The following is a 21,036-nucleotide window of genomic DNA, read 5'->3' as shown; positions in this document are numbered from 1 at the left end:
TATCAAAAATAAATGAGGTAAGTTTAATATAGGTGGAATGGGAATAAGAGGGGAAAAAAAGAAAAGCTTAAGGGATGTCTAGAGGAAAGGGGAGTGGTTTTGAGATGATAGAGGGTGAAGCAATACTAAGAGTGTGGAGCGAAAACCAAGCTAAGTCAGGGAAAAATTAAAATTTGAGACAAAAAAAGAAGGAAAGGGCAGGAAGAATGTAGTTGGCATAGGAGAAGAGAACAGTAAAATATGAGATTTGAAATACAAAAATAGTGAAGATCTATAAATAAAAATGAAGGAATCCAATAATAACCACCCTATGCACAACCAATGAACAAAGATTGATAAAGGCAGAGAGAGAACAAGGCTATTTTAAGAGCAGGAAAAGGAATGTGAGATGACCAATGACAAGGAATGGTTTTGAGAGGCTAGAGGTGAGAGAAATAGTAAGAGTGCAGAATGGAAACAAGTCATAGCAAAAGAGAAAACAAAATTTAAAATGAAAATAAGAGAAAAGAGGAAGGTAAAATGGGGTAACAGAAAGGAGGAGCAAAATATGAGATTTGAAATAAATTTTACTATAAAATCTAGTGACTTAATATGCATGAACTTGAAGGACAAGAAATGAATGTTAAAAAGCTATGCCCTACCTGGTGTGGTTCAGTGAATTGAGTGCTTGCCTATGAACCAAAGTGTCACCTGTTCGATTCCCAGTCAGGGCACATGCCTGAGTTGCAGGCCAGGTTCGTGGTAGGGGTCATGTGAGAGGCCATATATTGATGTTTCTCTAGCTCTCTTTCTCCCTCCTTTCCCCTCTCTCTAAAAATAAATCAATAAAATCTTTTAAAAAAATCTACACAGGAGAGAATATATTGCAAATCATGAAGACTGGGTGGAATTCATCTTGGGAATATCTAGTATTTACCACTGTTTTTTCTTTCTGGATTCTCTTCCAGTAATTAGCAGTCTGGTTTAAGCACCACAGGGTGGGGCAGAGTAATTCCTCCTGACACCACTGGGCTGATGTCACTGGGAGGAAGAGTAGTCTGCCTGAGCAAGATGGCTGCTGCACTACGGTGGATGACTCCGCACTGGGATCCCAGCAGCTGCTCCCTCAGCTGTCTCCCGTCTCTCCTCAAGCCTCTCTAGACCATTCTGCAACCCCACCACCCCTCGCCTTTGTCGGAGTCCAGGGTAAGTGGCTGCAAATGAAATTTTGTGCTTTGGCCCTTTAAAAGGCTCTCTAGGACTCCAGCCATCTCTCCCTAGCAGAGAGAAACCCTATCGCTTTTCACAGCTAGGTGTTATCTGGGTTCTTTTCCAGCTCTGGTGCTATAGGCTTGGGGTTTAGACCCCAACTTCTTCAGAAAAACACCCCGGCCACTGAAATGTCCCTTTAGCACTTCAGCTACCACCCATGGGGTCCCAGCTAGCCCTCTCACATCTCCTCTGCACTTCCTATCAGTCACATTGTGGTGAAGCTGTTTCTTCTGTCTGTAGTTATAAGGCTTCTCTCCTGTTACTGTTCAGTTGTTTATTCCAGATGATTTCTCTACAATTTAGTTGTAATTCCAGGCTGGTCCTGGAAGTAGGTTAGTGTGGGTTCCACTTACTCCTCCCATCATCTTGGGACAACAAATATTCAAAGTCATGAGAAGCAGAAACCTACAGCCAAGATTGCTCTACCCTATAATGTTATCATTTAGCATGGAAGGGCAGATAAAGAGATTCCCAGGCAAGAAAAAACTAAAGGAGTTCATCATCACCAACCCATTATATGAAATGTCAAAGGATCTTTTTAAGAAAAAGAAGATCAAAACTAGGAACAATAAATTGGCAATAAATACATATTTATCAGCAATTGAATCTAAAAAACATCTAAGCAATCAAAACCAGAGATAATTATGGATACTGAGAGCATTTTGGTGGTTGCCAAATGGGAGAGACATGTGGGAGAATGGGTAAAGAGATGAGGGGATTAAGAAGTACAAATTGGTAGTTACAGGATAACAAAAATACAGTGCAGGAAATGAAGTAGCCAAAGATCTTATGAATGACCCATAGATATGAACAAAGGTGTGAGGATTGCCTGAGGGAGTGGGGGGAGGTACTTGGTACATGGGGGCAAAGGATGCAAAATTGGGATACTGAAATAGCATAAATAATAACATATAATTTAAAATATAACACACTATGATCAAAATAAAAAAATGAAAATAAACTTCCACCAGAGCCCCTTGCCATGAAAAAAAATTCCATATTCATACATTCCCATAATTTCTACTATGGGATTTGACATGTCCCAAACTAAACCCTATATTCCCTCTGAACTCTGTTGAAGAAGTATTTCCATCCTTCCATATGTTCAGGCCCCCAAATCTTAGAATATACTTTATCATATTTCTCTCTCACATTCTCCATACATGAGCAAATCCTATTGTCTCTGCCTTTGAAATATACCCAGATACTGGTTACTTTTCACCACTCCACAGCTACCATTCTGGTCCATGCCTCATGATCTTTGCCTGGATTACTGCAACAGTCCCCTGCTTAGTCCCCCTTCTTACCCTTTGCCATTCTACAATCTATTCTCAGTGTGGTAGCCAGACCAGTACTTTTAAACTTGTTACTTCTCAGCTCAGAACCCTTCAAATGCCTTCCATTAACACTTGGAGTCAAAGCCCAAGTCCTGACAGTGGCTGTCAAGGCTCTACACAAAAAAGGCCTTTTGCTACCTTTCTGACCTCACCTTGAACACCTGCTAAATCTGCATTAACAACCTCCGGCTCTGCTGTTCTGGAAGACACTTGGCACACTCCCCCGACAAGGTCAGTGCTTTAGCCTGGGAAGCTCTTTGAATTCTCTGCATTGCTTCCTCCTTCAAAATTTCTTATCCTTGCTTATATGTCACCTTTCCCGCAATACCCACACTGATTACCCCATATGAAACTGTAACTATTCCAACTTAGCACTCCTATCTGCCCTTGCTTTGTACAGTTTGCTCCATAAGATTATTACCTTGTAATAAACTGTAACTTACTCATCCATTTGTTACTTTTCCTCATTGATCAAAGTAGAAACCTCATGAATAAGGGCAGGACTGTTTATTTTTTCACTACTGTGTTGTCAGCACTTAGGATAATGTATTATATATAGTAAATGCTCAATGAATATTTCCAATAAATAAATGAGTCAAGAAATGAAGTATTATACAAAAATGAATTTGCCCCAAATGATTGTTTATCCTTTTAAATTTTAATGAAAATCCTTTAAAATATATATATTATATACAAATACTTTTTAAACCAGAGTATGTGGATCAAAATTTAAATTTTGTTACTATGGGCCAGCTATTATTTTCAACACTTTACATGGGTTTTCTCAATAAATCCTTTTAAAAACTATGAGGTATGGTTCCTCTCTCCACTGAGTAAATCAATGTATCTGAAGTCACTTATGTGTCAGATGCATGACTCCAATCAAGATGTATCTGATTCTGGCACTAGTTTTCATCAGGAAACTAGAAAAATCTCAAATAAACAATCAAACTTTACAGAAAAAGAAGAGAAAACAAAACCCAAGGTAAGTAAATGGAAAGAAATAATGAAGCTCAGGGAAAAAATAAACAAAATAGGGTCTTAAAAAAACAGAAAAGATCAATGAAATCAAGAGCTGGTTCTCTGAAAAGATAAGCAAGATTGACAAACTTTCAGCCAGACTCATCAAGAAAAAAAGAGGGCCCACATAAATAAAATGAAAAATGAAAGAAGTCACAACGACATCACGTAAATACAAAGAATTATAAGAAAAGACTACAAACAAATATATGCCAACAAACTGGGCAACTTAGAATAAAAATGGATAATTTCCTAAAAAAAAAATACATCTCCTATGACTGAATCACAAAGAAAAGAAAATATGAACAAACTGATTAATCAAATAAGTAATCAAAAAAACTCACAATGAACAAAAGCCCTGGAGCATATGGCTTCATAGATGAATTTTACCAAACATTCAAAAAAAAAAAAAAAAAAAAAAAAAAAAAAAAACCCACACCACCTCACTTTCTTAAACTATTCCAAAAAATTAAAGAGGAAAGAGACCAGCATTAATTACCCTGGTACCAAAGTCAGAAAAAAAATACTACCAACAAAATAAAAAGAGAAGGAATGAAGGAATGAAGGAAAGGAAGGAAGGAAGGAAGGAAGGAAGGAAGGAAGGAAGGAAGGAAGGAAGGGAGAGAAAAAAAGAAGGAGGGAGAAAACATGAAAAACAAAATGGGGTTCCTCAAAAAATTAAAAATAGAACTACCACAAGACCCAGAATTCCCACTTCTGGGCATTTATCCAAAGAAATCCAAAACACTAATTAAAAAGACATATACATCCCTATGTTCATTGCAACATTATTTACAATAGCCAAGATATGGAAGCAGCCTAAGTGTCCATCCATAGACAATTGAATAAAGAAGATGTGGTGCATAAATACAATGGAATATTACTCGGCCATAAAAAGAATGAAATCTTACCATTAGCAACAACATAAATGAATCTAGAGAATATAATGCTAAGTGAAATAAGTCAGACAGAGACAGACAAATACTATATGATTTCACTTATATGTGGAATCTAAAAAACAAACGAACAAGCAAAACAGGAAGAAATTCATAGATACAGAGAATGAAATGATGATTGCCAGGTGGGAGGGGAATCTGGTGGTTGGCTGAAAAAGGTAAAGGGATTCAGAAGTACAAATCAGCAGTTACAAAACTGCAATGGGGATGTAAAATGCATCACAGGAAATATAGTCAATAATACTGTATTAGACTTAATGGGAAGATCACTTCTTAACTTACATAAGTGTCTAACTACTATGCTGTACATATGAAAATAATAATGTTCAATTTCAACTGTACTTGAAAAATTAAAATATAAAACTAATATAAAAACAAATAAAAGAATAATAAATGGTCTGGTGTAATTACTGGGTCTTTAAGCACATTTCTTATTGGCAAGAAGATGCTACTAGAAACTGAAATAATATGTTCAGTGTTACAGGGAAAATGACAATGAACAAGAATTTTTATATTCATACAAACCCTCATTCAAGGATGAGGGGGGAAAAAAAGGCATTTGTAACTCAAGAAATTTACTAGCCATAGATTCCTATTTGGAAAAATTGGTATTGTACCTATTTTAACACAAGGAAAAGTAAATCCAAATAAAATGAATGGAATTAAAGATACAACTATGAACAGAGAAATTACTTTTTTAAGGTTGATAAATTTAATTTTAAAATGTCATGAAAATTTAAAAACCTTATAGGCTAATCATCATGATAAAGATGCAAAAGTCTTCAACAAAATATTAGCAAACTGAATTCAGCAATATATTAAAAAGATCATATACCATGATCAAGTGGAATTTATTCCTAGCTCAATATACACAAATCAATTAATATGATATACAACATAAATAAAATAAAGGATAAAACTTATATGGTCCTATCAATAAATGTAGAAAACCATTTGATAAAAATCCAACATCCATTTATGATTAAAAAAAAAACAAAACTCTTAGCAAAGTTGAAATAGAAGGAACATGATAAAGGTCATATATGTAAAACCCACAGCTAACATACTCCTCAATGGTGAAAAACTAAAAGTGTCTTCCTTAATACCAGGTACAAGACAATGTCCACTTTTATCACTTTTATTCAACATAGTTCTAGCCAGAGCAATCAGACAAGAAAAAGAAATAATAGTCATCCAAATTGGAAAGTTAGAAGTTGTCATTATTCACATATGACATGATACTATTCCACCATTTTCCACCAAAACACTATTAGATTTAATAAATAATTTAGTAAAGTAGCAGGATACAAAATTAGTATTAGATATTGGTTGGATTTTTATGCACCAAAATCAGAAAGACAAATTAAAAAAAAATCCCATTTACAATTCCATCAAAGAATATAATACCTAGGAATAAATTTAACCAAGGCAATAAAAGACCTGTATGTGGAAAACTATAAAACACTAAAGGACAAAACTGAAGAAGATACAAATAAATGGAATGATATTCCATGCTCATGGACAGGAAAAATTAATATTATTAAAATTTCCCTGCTACTCTAAGCAATCTATAAATTCAGCACAACCCCTATCAAAATACCAGTGGCATTTTTCACAGAAATAAAACAAATAATCCTAAACTTTATATGAAATCACAAAAGACCCCAAATAACCAAAGCAATCTTGAGATAGTAGAGTCAAGTTGGAGATACTATGCTACCCGACATCAACCTATGCTCCATGAATACAGTAATAAAAATGGCATGAGGTACTAGCACAAAAATAGATACATAGATCAATGGAACATAATAGAGATCCCTGAAATAAACCCAAACCTCTGTAGTCAATCAATCTATAATAAAGAAGGCAAGAATATACAAATGGGGTAATGACAGTCTTTTCAAATGTTGAGAAAAGCAAACAAATACATGTAAAATACTGAAACAAGATTATTTTCTTACACCAAATACAAGAATAAAGTGAAAAAGGTTTAAGGACATAAAGGTAAGACCTGAAACCATAAAAATCCTAGAAGAAAGCATAAGCAGTAAACTCTGTGCCATCACTCTTAGCATTTTTTTTTTTTTTGGATCTATCTGCTCAGGCAAGGAAAATTAGAGAAAATTAAACAAATCAAACTACACCAAACTAAAAAGTTTCTACACAGCAAAGAAAACCATCAACAAAAGAAAAAGACAACCTACTGAATGAAGATATTTGCCCATGATACATTTGATAAAGGGTTAATATACAAAATTCATACAGTATGAAAAGCTCTATGGTGGTTCCTCAAAACAATTTTTAAAAAACTACCATATGACCCAGAAATTCCACTTCTGGAATCCAAAGCACTAATTCAAAAAGATATATACATCCCTCATGTTCACTGCAGCATTATTCACAACAGTCAAATATAGAAGCAACCTAAGTGTCCATCAGTGCATGAATGGATAAAGAAATGGTACATATATTCAGTATGACTCAGCCATAAAAAAGAATGAAACCTTACCATCTGCAACAACATGGATGGACCTAGCAAGTATTATGCCAAATGAAATATGTCAGACAGAGAAAAATACTATATGATATCACTTATATGTGGAGTCTAAAAAATAAATTAAATGAAGAGGCTAAACAAAAAGAAATTCATAGGTACAGAGAACAAGTTGATGGTGGCCAGATGGGAGGAGGTTAGGGGAATGGATGGAAATGGTAAAAGGAATTGAGAAGTACAAATTTCCAGTATAAAAACAACCACAGGGATGTAAAGTATAGCGTGGGGAATATAGGCAATTGGGTTAGCTGAAAAGTTTGTTTTCCATAAGATGGCTCTACTAGTACTTAGTTGTCTTTAACTTCATTTGAAAAAATGTTATTAGATTGTATTGTGACAACTGTCGTATCACTGTCCATCAAAAAAAAAATCAAAATTGGTAAATTTTTGTGTAGCAATTTCAATAATTGAAGATGGGAGAAAATACGCAACGTTTTCAGCATGTTATGCTTTATTATTTCAAAAAAGGTAAAAACGCAATTGAAATGCAAAAGAGAACCCCAAAAAACATTGGTGCACTGTATGAAGAAGGTGCTGTGAGTGATGGAATGTGTCAAAAGTGGTTTGCAAAGTTCCCTGCTGGAGATTTCCCGCTGGACGATTTCCCATGGTTGGACAGACCAGTTCAAGTTGATAGTGATTGATTCGAGACATTAATTGAGAACAGTCAACACTATATCACAAGGGAGACAGCTTACTCAAAATATCCAAGTAAATAAATGTATTAGTGAAAATGAAAAATGTCTTTTATTTTATGGAAAAAACCAAATGGACTTTTTAAAAAAAGATTTTATTTACTTATTTTAAGAGAGAGGGGAAAGGAGGGAGAAAAGAGGGAGAGAAACATCAATGTGTCGCTGCCTTTCACATGCCCCCAACTTGGGACCTTCCCACAAACCAGGCTTATGCCCAGACTGGGAATCGAACCAGCGACCCTTCAGTTTGCAGGCCAGCACTCAATCCACTGAGCCACACCAGCCAGAGCTAAATGGTCTTTTTGAGCAACCCAACAAGAACTGTATGTGGTGTTAGATGGGTACTAGACTTAAGGGGTTATCAATTCATGTAAGTGTCTAATCACCATGATGTACACCAGAAACTAATAAAATACTGCATATCATCTCTAATTGAAAAAATAAATTAATTTTTAAAAAGCTTGTCTGATTCCAAGTCCACAGTCTCAATTTCTATCCATGCCAGCTGAATACCTGCTGAAAATTCAGTTCTCTCTCACACTGTCAGCTGTTCCTTTTTACTGAGGTAATGCATCCTAAGTAGGTTTTCTGAATTTTCATTTTGCTATGGCCTAGGAAGAAAACCCAAAGGTCTTTAAGACAGTGTCCTAATTTTACCTTCCCAATCAAAATGGATTTCAGCTATAAATAAAGCTTCTTTTATGCCGCTTGCTGTTTTAACTCCCAGGATGCATTCTTCACAGACTGAGTAGAACAAGAAAAAGTTAAATAATCCACTACTAGTGGTGCCACCTTTGTGTATGAAAGGAGACAATAGGAGAGATGACTAGGAATGTGCTCAAAGGCAACTTTAAAGACTAATATTGCATCCATTATTGTAGTACCTATGTATTAATAATAAGATCTGAGTAAAAAATAATGAAGTAATCCTTGATCAAATGCTACCTGTATTCTGTGAAATCTACTGTATCTATCATTCTTGTAAGACAGAAAAATTCTGAAATATTCTATCTGGGCTTCCTCTTAAATGTACTGGTGACCAGTTATATTTATAGTTTTTATGGTTTTCCTATCTCCTATGCTGGACATTGTTACTTCCCATTTGCATTTCTACTGGACTTCCCACTTTTGCAACTTCTTTTTTTATTTTTCATTTACAGTTGACATAACAATATTACATTGGTTTTACACAATCACATGGTGATTGATTAGACAGTTATATAACTGGACTTCCCACTGTTAATTTGCTATCTAAGCTGATCCAGAAACACCATTAAAAAGAGTAATTTGTTTCATATATAATTTTTTACATCAAGTAGTAAATAATCTAGTGACATCTGCAAAGCAGAATGTTTGAGATTCATTGCATCTCAGTGAAGAAATTCTACTATTGCCTATCACGAAGTCAACATAAAGGAAACTCCCTGTTATTTAAAACTAGGTCTTTTCTGTCCTTTTGTGAGTGGTAAAATATATACAACAAATTTACCATGTTAACCATGTTTAAGTTTACAATTCAGTAGCATTAAGAACATTCATACTTTTAAGCAACCATCACCATTATCCATTTCTAGATTATTTTCATCATCCCAAACTTAAACTCTGCACACACTGATTAAACAATAACTCCTATTCCTTCATACCTCCAGCACCTGGTAACCACCAGTCTCTATGAATTTGCATGTTCTAGTTATATTATATAAATGTAGTTATACAGTATTTGTCTTTTTGTGCCTGGCATAATGTTTTCAAAGTTTATTCATGATGTAGCATGTACCAGAATTTCATTCCTTTTTAAAGCTAAATATTCCACTGTATCTATGTACCATTTTTTTTTTTTTGCTTATTCATTAATCTGTTGATGGGCACTTCAGCCGTTTCCATATTTTGGTTATTGAAAATAATGCTGCTGTGAACACTGCTTTCAGTCCTTTAAACATCAAGCTAGTGAAGGCCAACTTTCTTTCACAGTAAAGAATCATCACATACCACAGTAAAGAGTTTTCGCTGCAATGGTTGATATGATGTCACTTCCTTCAAAGTCCAAGAACAAGCCATGTTTGGTCTCTGTCCCATTCCACTGCAGGGTGCATCCAGAAGAATTCGGTCAAAAGATTCTGGTAAGAACGGAGGCTCTCCTATGAACAGAATCATGAATGTATTTGTATCTGATGTATTGGTCTACAATAAAAAACTCCTGAGACAGAAGCAATTATGAGGAATATAAAATCATAGTCTGGAACAGAGAAGAACAATTCCTGCCTTCAATCAAGTACCCAGTGAAACTAATTCTGACTTATATTTAATACAAGGGGGGGAGACCAAAAAAACCCCTGCAATTATCCTCTGGAGGGTGGGCCCCTCATAGTACAGGCTTCCTCCACTAGGTGAGTGTTTTAGGAACCCATCTGTATCAGTGTACCAGCTGGCATTGTTGTAAGAAGCTGCATTCTGTTTCCTGAATTTTTTCTGAAGACTCAATGCATTTGCCTATTTCATGGTTGGTGATTTATAAGGACACCTGCCCATACCATGCTGATTATTCAGCAGTTGACCAAAAAATGCATGACTTCCATGCCCTACCCTCCTTATTCATCTGGAGCAACTTTATTTTGGGTTTCCCCAGATGAAAAAAGTCCTCAACGCGAAATGGTTTGCCAATGACGAAGAGATGAAACAAAAAACGGCACAAGCACTAAAAGGCATCAAATTGATGACTTCAGCCCTGGCTGGTGTGGCTCAGTGGATTGAATGCCAGCCTGCAAATCAAAGAGTCACCAGTTTGATTCCCAGTCAGGGCACCTGCCTGGGTTGCAGGCCAGGTCCCCAGCAGGGCGTGAGTGAGAGGCAACAGCATACTGATGTTTCTCTCCTTCTTTCTCCTTCGCTTCCCCTCTCTCTAAAAATAAATAAATAAAATCTTTTTTAAAAAATTGATGAGTTCAAAAACTGTTTTTGAATAATGGAAAAAATGTCCTGATAGGTATATTGCATCAAATGGAAAGTACTTTGAAGGTGACTAAAGTTTAAACATGTAAGAATAAATACACAAATTTGTATAAATAAATTCCTTTTTTCAGGGATCCCCCTTCCTATTAGCCTGACTTTATAAAAAGGTTAAAAATGGAATTATTACAATTGAGGGTTATTCTGTTGATACAGGGCAAACCAAGGCCTAATCAAACGAGACATTGCGACCCCAATGTCAGAAGCCACAATACATCTGAACTGAGACCTGGAATGAATTGAAGTTATTCTGAGAGCCAATACTTCCTTTGGTAATCCCTACAGCAGATAGCCCCAGAAAGAGAACATCGATCAGGTTCTATTCAAACATACTAATTCTGTGGTTTCTCAGTCTCCTCACTTCTTGTGCCTTCAGCAAGGCTAGGCTCTACAGTGAGCTGACAGCCCCCTGGATCCAATCTTCCACAGGTTTCCCTTTGCATTCACTTAAGCAATTTTGTCCACTCCAACTTCTGATATATTTAGTGTCACTGGAGAAAGTCATAAAAGAAAACACTCTGCTTATCTGTTTATGCTAGCTAACTGCTAGCAACATTGCTGCTGACTGCTTTTACAAAAGCTGCTTGATCTCCCACAGTACGCACAGAGTTGTTCTGAATCTCACACCAACATAACCTGCTTTTCTCTGACTGCAAAACTGTCCGACACACACTCTTACTGATTTAACTCATCTCCATCTATAACCATCTTTGCTTTTCTACCTACTGTCCCAGAAGAAATAGCTTTCCAAAGTAAACAATTTTTAAGGTTTTTGATACACACTGATAAACATCCTCTAGAAAGACTGTATAAATTTATACCTCCATTATCATGAGCATATTTGTCTTCCCAAAATCCTCATGAAAGTCAACAATTATTCATTAGCCATGTGTATTTTTTCTTTATATGGTCACATCCTTTGTTTCTGCCCTTTTTTGACTGAGAATGTTTTCTTTTCCTTATTTAATTAGAAGAGCTCTTTGTATATTAAGGATATTAATCTCTCCTCTATTAAATATTTTCCAAATGTTCCCCTCCAAATATTTTCTTAAGTTTTTGAATTATTTTTACATATGTAATTGTTGAAGATTAAATATATCCTTCTCTTGTTGAGTTTTACCTTTGCTTTCATGCTTTAAAATCTCCATTTGTGCAATCAGATAAATGTTCATCTTTACCTGCTTCTAGCTATTTTCAGTTAAATTATTTACAGAATTACTTTTGTGTACATCTTTCCCCATCCAAAATAATTTGTCTTGTAACTATTAACTAATTCTTTCTGCTGGGTTTGGAATAGCTCTTTTATCATATAGTAAATTATTACATGTATTGAGACCCATTTCAAGGGCTTTTGTTTTGCCCCAAACATGCTGGTTATTAATCTACATTTTCTGAGTCCAAATCTACCCACCCATCCTCTGCCGTACGATGCTGAGGGGGGATCTCTGAACAGCTCTCCCTTGCTTTCTGGTTTCCTTTCACGATCCACCAACGGGAGATGGAGGAGTGATGGGGGCTGAGGAGATGAGAGACAAGAGGTGTACAGAATGGCCTTTCTCATTCCTGTCTGCTTGCTGCTCCTGTCAAAACAACAGCCCTTTACCTTGGCAGCTGCAGTTTCTAACTTCTTCTATTGAGTATCAGTATGAAGGGGACAGAGCCCTCTCCCTCAGAGGCCTATGCCCCAGCTCCATGACACTGCCTGTATTGAGTCCTAAGGAAAGAGCAGCATCTGGGTAACACCCACTTCCTTAGAGTTTCGAATTCCAGCTCCATGGAGTCTCTTCTCTAAGTTTTTTGGTTCTTACAGACAAATCTCCTCCTCCTTTTGTTTCTCCTGCTACAGGGACAGAAGCTACTTTCTGCAGTCATTACCTCTAGGATGCCTAAGTTATCTCCTTTGGCTTTTTCAGCTCTCCAACATTTATTTATTTAGCTGTTTCCTCATTCTGTTTATTTGTATTAAATTGTCTCTCATTAGTATAAATTCATACTAAATTATCTCTATTGAAATATGTTGTATAGTTTTATTTTGAATCCTGTGGCCAGATGAAATCCCCTAAAGCACAGCTCTAAACACGTTATTCACTCCTCTGACATAATAAAACCAAAAATTATTAGTTTCACAGCTACCTACCACTACGAAATAAACTTCTTAGATTAACAAATAAAGACCACTAAAAATAGGGCCTCATCTACTTCTCCAGCCACACTCACTGTACTTCCCCATACTTACCAATGTTAAAAACAAAGCAAAACAGAACATTGCTTTATTACCAAACATGCATGAACACTCCCATTGCATTCCTCTGCTAATTCTCTTTACCTGAGATGGCTCCTGCACTCATTTCCGTTTGTCAAAATACTACCTGCCCTTTTCAAGCCCAGCGGATGCCACCTCCTCCTCTAAACTTTTTCCATTGTCCCTATGAGAAATAAGCACTCTCTCTGACTTCCCATAGTACTTAATATCTTCTAGATGTATAGTCTTAGAATATAGACAATAGTGGTCATGTCTTATTCCCACCCCTGCCCCCACCCAAGCACTGAAAAATCCTTAGAAACCAGGAAATCTGCAAGGCCAAAAGATACTTTTGTGTGAACTACAAGTAAGAAATCCCTACTTCTCAAATAAGATAGTCGTGTACATGATGAAGAGAGCATGGGCTAGATCTCAGTCCCCCACTAATATTTGTGAATCTCATGACTAATAAGGAACTAGTACCCAGAATATATAAAGAACTCTTATAGTTCAATAATAAAGACAACTAACTCACTTAGCAAATGGGCAAAGGATAAACAGATTGCAAAAATGCTCAACATTATTAGCCATCAGGGAAATGCAAATCCAAACCGTGAGCTACCACTTCACACACCTACTAAAATGGCTATAATCAAAAAGACTGATAATAACAAGTGCTGGTGAGAATGTGGAGAACTGGAACCCTCAGACATTGCTGGTAGAAATGTAAAATGGTGCAGCTGCTTTTTAAAAGTCTGTCAGTTCTGCAAAAGGTTAAACAGAGTTACCATATAATTCAGCAATTTCACTCCTAGATATATACTCAACAGAAATGAGACATATGTCCACACAAAAACTTACACACAAATGTCCATAGCAACATTACTCATAAAAGCCCAAAGAGGGAAAACCCAAATGTCCATCAACTGATGAGTGGATAAAATGTAGCATTACCCTTATACTATATTATTTATATATAAAAAGGAATGAAGTACTAATACATGCTATAACATGAATAAACCTTAATGTTTTTCTTATTATAAATCACACTGCATTCCCGCTTTCAGGTCTTGCCCTTGAAAAGATTGGCAGTGTAGTCTCCTAGTCCCTTTCCCTTCCCCTTCGAAAGAACTGGAAAAGCTGTCTTGAACCCAGAGATGAAAATACCAGCACTGGATATCTACTTCTACCTGTCAGGTGAGACAACAATAAACAACAAAAACAAATAAACAAACAAACAAAATACACTTGTATCTATTCTAAACCACTGTATTCTGGGTCTCTCTGGCACAGTCCCTCAGCCTATACTCTAACATAAATCTCCTGAAAACATCTGGCTAACAATTTGGGGTTGATAATCACTGACGGTGACATTCTGTTCTCATGTAATGAGGAAATTCAGTCTGACCTGCTCTTACAGAAGACAAATAACAGTCTAGACATTGTTCCCCAGAAGAAGCCCTATTTTTCTAGGAAGAATTCCATGTGTTTCATTTGTCTGTTTGCTTTTCAAATTGCATCTGGTAACTATACATTAGGTAGACATTGCAAAATAATTTACTTTTTATGAGTTTCAAAATATGTTGATTTTCACATCACTACTGATGCATTTTCTATCAAACCGATTGGGTCTACTGTCTGACATTCCTAAGTTTAACATGCTAAATCTAACTACCAGAGAATATCTGTTATTAAACAAGCCTTGATAAAAAAAAAAGCTACAGGTAATGACCAATGACCATTAGCACATAAAGTGATATAGATGAGTGAAAAACCCATGACTGTATATCCCTAGTTAACGGATTATTTCATTACTGCACTGAAGACTGACCTCTAAAATCACTATCCCTATATATTGATTTTTCTTACCCTAATCCCAACCTACTATGCTTGTGAATATGATCACTTTATGTCAAGTCACAGATACATAAAAACTGGTGACCTAACAACAATTTTGGTGAAGTGATAGTGATAGACTATACTGAACTGTCTACAGTCTACTGGTCATTTTTATGAACAACAGCTAAAATACAGGCAAACTACAAAGTTAGAAGGAGTATTTTTCCTTACAGTATTCAAGAGAAAAACCACAGCCCATTCCAAAAATCGCATTATTCAGTGCTAAAAGCTCATGATACTAAACCTAGATTTAATACCCAATTAAAATGCAGTTTCAACATCTTCCAGAAACATCTTTCTGGTCAAGGTAATCTGTCACTGTGGGCCCTCTATATCCCCCAGAAAAAGAAGAGGCCTACTTGAAAACCTATCCCCTTCTTTTCCCAGAAAGAGAAAGAAAAGGTGTCTTGGCCCAAAAATAATCCTTTTCAAAAGAACTTATGTTAATAGCTCTCCGGCCCCACCCTTCTTCCGATAAAAACCTTCCACTTTGTAAAGCTGCTGGGAGCAGCTTCCAGTTGCTACATGGTATGCTGTCCAATTCATGAATTGGCTTAATAAAGCCAATTAGACCTTCAAATTTATGCCTTGAATTTTGTTAACGGCAATCTCGATGACCTGTAAAAGGGTGGAAAATCTAAGACCACATCCTCAGCTTTTAAAAAGTCATTAGTTCACTAAAATATGCAAATTTCTCCAGGATGTCAAGAAATCAAATCTAAACAAAAAGACAGAGAAATAAAAATAGAGAGTGAGATAATAAATGTAACAGTTTTTCTTCCTTTCTCAGCTCCATAGCCCCATTCCTCAATAAAAATGAGGAAAGAATACAAAATAACTTAGGAATCATAAAACTGAAAAGCTCAGAAGCTTTCTGAGATGCAATATGAAATTAAAGCAAGAATATCAAGTATAAAGAGTTTGGCCATGTCTTGGAGATTTGACTTATATTATTAAAAACTTGATATTCAGGGATGAGATGAAAAACAAAAAAATACATCTATTGCAGCAAAATACTTTAGATCTATGTCAAAGTTTCAAGGCTTAGATATTTTGGGGCTAGAACAACGACCGCAAAACCTACTTGTTTATAAAAGATAAATTTAACTCACCTTTTGTGTCCTCAACCATATCCACTTTAAGTGCTTTTGTTCCATCAAAGCAAAAAGCCCTAATGGAATTCAGCCCTAATAATAAAGCATTCTGCTTTATTTTTTTCACTTTGTTGGATATTTTGTCCAGTGCTATTACTTCTCCCTAAACCAACAAAATACATAAAGTATAAATACAAAGTGATTATGAAAATTATTAAAAACTAAGAAAACTATGAAAAATTATGGTCTTCCCGACTTTCCTCATACCCCTAGTTTTAAAGTTGAATTCATTAACCAAATGTATATGGAATTTATATACTTATTAAGTCTTTACCTTAAAAAAACAAAATCTTCTTGCCAGATAATTTTCTTATAACATCCAACTACTTTTGGATGTTATAAGAAAATTAACTAAACTTAAAACCAAAAAATAGTGTTTGCAATCCTTTAAAGAAACTTAAGAACATCCACTGGCGTCAAACATTAAAAATCACCAACTTGATGCACTTTGCTCACCTCTAAGGAGCATGATCTCATGTCCTCAGACATATGCCTCCTGGTGCTTTAAGATACAGATAAATATCACTTACAAAATCAATCCTTATCTCAATATTTTCTAAGCTATACACATAAAATTCATGTGAATTCTGACAACTAAAGACAAAAATATTAAGTGTGTATCATGTAGCAAAATGTTCTAGACTGGTATAAAACATAGTTTAAAAATAATGTTAAATGCTAATACTTCAGTTAAGTTAAAATTGACAAAAAAGAGGTCCTTTTTACAAATGTATTGTGATATTTGTAAGATATTTTAAAACATATTATGAAATGATATTGCGGAGATGGTGAAATTAACCCTTCAATGTATTTTCTTGCTTTGCTCCCTTTCTATACACTACCTGCATCAACTATATAGGCTACAATACCAGGAATTTGGTGATGCTGTTCCCAAATGTGACACCAGGTTTAATGGTAGACATAACTCCAATAACTACTTTGACAAACAAAAAAACCATTTCAAGTGAGTTGAACTGAATAAAGTAGGAAAAAACAACCAGAATAAGGCTCAAATGTACTGCAGTAAAGTAGTAACTGCACTGGCTGAAAGCAATTTTTTTTTTTTACAAAAGTACAGACAGGAGGGTAAACTTACACAAAATTGAACTATTAAAATAAATCAACAATAAATCAAAAGCAGTAACAAAATCTAGAATTCATTCTGGCTCAAATATCTCTATTATGGTTGTTCATTTGTATATTGCTGGCCCATCGGGAGAGATTGCCTAATTTCAGTTCAATTCCTCACATATCCTCATCCTTTGCCATTTACTTTGCATACCCTGCCATTCTGACTCAGGTTCAGCTATGTGACTTGCATTGGCCAATGGGATGAGAGTAAATGTGATACAAAGAGAGAAATGAAAACCACTTTCCCTACTTTGCCCTCAGCCAAGGCTAATCCTCAATTTTTTCCCTCAGCTCAGCTAGCCTCCTGTTCCTAGCAGGATAAGAAATACATGGACCAGAGGCAGGGCACCCTAGTGGTCTCAACTAAGGTCACTTTAGATAAGCCAACACCAACCAAAACCAAGTGAATGAGCCCACCCAAGATCATCAGAACACCTAGCTAATGCACTGTGGATAAGGTGTACAAATAAGCCTAGCAGAGGTGGGCTGAATCCCAGACTCCAGGGCTGAATACGAGTTTAGTTATATGATGCAAAGGTTTTGTGGTTGTTTTTATGGGGCAGTATAAAACCAAGATAACAGAGGTACAGCGATCACATCCAGACTCTATTTGGAAAGACTTCTTACTAGAGAGAATAAAATTTCTATGAAGAAGCACCTCTAAGCAAACACAATAAATATGATGCTATAAGCAAAAGGAGACAAAAATGATCTTTCTTAGTTACTTAAGGTTACTCACTGAGGTTACCCTTGTGCTACTGCAAGAGAGTACATATGTGCACATACACGAGGAGCGACCCCAAAAAACGGAATTATCCTCTGGAGGGTGGGCCCCTTGTAGTATAGGTTTCTCCCATTAGGGAAGTGTTCTAGGAACCCATCTGTATCAGTGCACTAGCTGGTGGTGTTGTGAGAGGCTGTGTTTGGTTTCAGTGAAATTTTTTTGAAGACTCTTTCAACAGATTTGCTCATTTCATGATGGCGGATTCACGAGTGCACCTGCACACACTTGTGCTGAGTGTTCAGCAGTTTTCACCAAACACAGCATCATCCGACCACACACCCAATCTTGCTCCAAAGGACTTTTTTGTGTCCCCAGATGAAAAAGGTCCTTAAAGGGAAATATTTTGCTGGTGTGGAAGAAATGAAACTAAAAAATGACACAAACACTAAAAGGCATCAAAATTGACGAGTTCACAAACTGTTCTGAGCAGTGGGAAATAAGTCTCAATATGTGTACTGCATCAAATGGAGAGTATTTTGAAGGTGACTGAAGATTAAATATGTGAGGATAAACACAGAACTTTTTACAAATAAATTCCAGGATTTGGGGGGGTCTCCCCTCATATATATGCACATAATACATACAGTGCTCATATACTTGTAAATACATAGCATATGTATTCAGACACATATAGTGCAGAGATAGATTTAATCCTTTAGTGACTTTACATACTTATATATGTTTTATCCTCTTGCTGTGACATTTTAATGCTTCAGAATGGTGTTAAAGTTAAATACTAATGTGTTAAGTACAGGGTGGGGAAAAAGTAGTTTTACAGTTGTGTGTACATAAAACACAGTTTATTGTTGTATTATTATTTATAATTATTGTGTTACCTTCCACACAAACAACTATAAATTTACTTTTGCTCCATCTTGTGTATAAATTTTCACCAGAAGTCTTCATGAGCAATGAAATTTTGCACTAATGAAAGAGAAAGCTACAATTTGATCTTGACACAATAAATGTTCCTACTATTCTCTGTGGAACATTGCTGTAAATCATTTCATCGTCCAAAGAATCATTAAATACACATCAAAAATGGGTCGACTTCCGGTCAAGAATGGGGAATACGTAAATGCTGAGTTCCCCTCCTCCCACGACCATCATTGAGAGTGAGCTGAAGAACAGCTGAACAAAAGACCCGTCCCTAAGGAATATAAAGAAGCCACATCAAGGCTGGTAGGAGGGAGAGAAACACAGAGAAGACTCAGTGTGGAGACTAAAAATCGAAAGCGATCCTTTGGCTGTGGAGGTACCCCCTGAAGAACTAGAGGTCCCCGCCCCACACCTGCCTCCCCAGCCTAGGGCACCAGTGCCGGGAAGAGGAGTCCCCATAACATCTGTCTGTGAAGACAAGTGGGGACTGCATCAGAGTGAGACAGGGCTGCTGGAGACTCAGGTGTTCCTCTGGAGGAGCCTGAAATTGTTCACTCACAAATTCACTCACTCTGGGCTGCAGTGCAGGGACGGAAGCTTGAAAAGCACCAGGGATGTATTGGGAGGAACTGAACTGATCAGCTTCAGGGTGAAGGCTAAAGGAGCAGGGGGTCAGGGCAGCTCTCTCTGGAGACCAAAATGCTGGCACCTGCCATCACTCCTTTGTTGAGAGCTTCTCTGATCCTGCCAGAAGAGTACCTGTTCTACTCTCCATTAACCTGGTGAACACAGTTCACCACAATCAGGTGATTCTCTGAGACCCATTCCCATAAAACTCACACACCCAGCCCAAGCCTCTTCCCGAAGTTCCTCCATATAAGTGACCTGCCTCAGGTCATACTGCGAACTTTACAAAATCTCTGCAAGGCTGAATGACGCTCAAGCACAAGCTGGTCTCCATCCATTTTGTTGCTCTTGCTAAGTGCCCCAAGACTAGCACAAGCGGTGACCAGTCTCAACGTGCACTGTAGCTCCCATCAGGTGGTTCCAAGCCTGGCATAAGTGACAGCCACTCTTGGCCAAAAACACAGCTTCAACTAAGCAGCCACAAGCCTGGCACAGTGGCCTCTGACCTCAGGTCACATCAGGGTGCCCACCAAAGGGCACTAGTGACAGTGGACCTTTGATTTGCTACATAGCCTCTGCCAAGTGCTCCCAAGCTCGGCATCAACAGCAACCAATCAACAGATTACTTTGTAGCTCCTACCAAGAGGCCTGAAGCCTAGCACAAGAAAGGGTTGACCTTAGCCTGTACCAGAAGCCTATCAACTCAGTGGATGGCTTTAGACCATGCCAGAGTATCACGCAACCAGCTGCCCAAACTACTCAACTGAGGGGCAGACTTGGTTGGCACAAGAGCCCAGCTTGAGCTACTCTCTCGCTCCCCGCGATCAGTCCCCGTACAACAGCTCGTGCACTGTAGTTATGGCCAGCCCTTACAGCCAGTGGCCCAAGAGTCAACCCCAGCCACTAATCTGCCAATAGCAATCAAGGCTCAACTACATTAGAAGGGCACACACAACCCCTGGAGCACCAAGTTCAGGTGACCAGGGAAAGTGTACCACTGAACCCCATAGGACAGCAGTCCCCAACCTTTTTGGCACCAGGGACCAGTTTCATGGAGAACAATTTTTCCATAGATGGGAGTGGATTGGGGAAGACAGGTGGATGGGGATGAGGCGGAGCTGAGGCGGTAATCCCAGCCAAGCTTTGCTCACTGGCCCACAGCTCACCTGCTCTGTGTGGTCCGATTCCTAACAGGCCACAGTCAGGTACTAGTCCATTGCCCAGGGGTTGGCGACCCCTCCATAGGGCACCTACTACCTAAGGCCACTCTGCCAAGACCAGGAGTCATAGCAGTTCTACCTAGCACACAGAAACAAACACTGAGAGTTGGCTGAAATGAAGAGACAAAAAAAATGTCCCAAGTGAAGAACAGAGCAAAACTCCATAAAAAGAACAAATGGAGACCATCAATTTACTAGATATAGAGTTCAAAACATTGGTTATAAGGCAGCTCAACGAACTTAGAGAAGGAGGACATGAACTCAATGAGAACTTAAACAAA

The 21,036-nt window shown here is 37.2% G+C and overlaps 1 protein-coding gene across 1 annotated transcript in view; it reads right to left on the bottom strand.

Moving 5' to 3' along the window:
• The window catches only part of NSUN6 (NOP2/Sun RNA methyltransferase 6), a 51,031-nt gene that overhangs the window by 7,221 nt on the left and 22,774 nt on the right, over nt 1-21,036 (bottom strand). Inside the window, exons 8-9 of the mRNA XM_028506429.2 lie at nt 16,073-16,217; nt 9,803-9,951 (exon numbers count right to left, since the gene is read on the bottom strand). Of these exons, the coding sequence (XP_028362230.1) occupies nt 9,803-9,951; nt 16,073-16,217 (294 nt within the window). The remainder of the gene's footprint in view (nt 1-9,802; nt 9,952-16,072; nt 16,218-21,036) is intronic.

Source organism: Phyllostomus discolor, chromosome 1 (assembly GCF_004126475.2).
Source record: "Phyllostomus discolor isolate MPI-MPIP mPhyDis1 chromosome 1, mPhyDis1.pri.v3, whole genome shotgun sequence".
Lineage (NCBI taxonomy): Eukaryota > Metazoa > Chordata > Mammalia > Chiroptera > Phyllostomidae > Phyllostomus > Phyllostomus discolor.
This window is presented reverse-complemented; position numbering and strand designations above follow the sequence as displayed.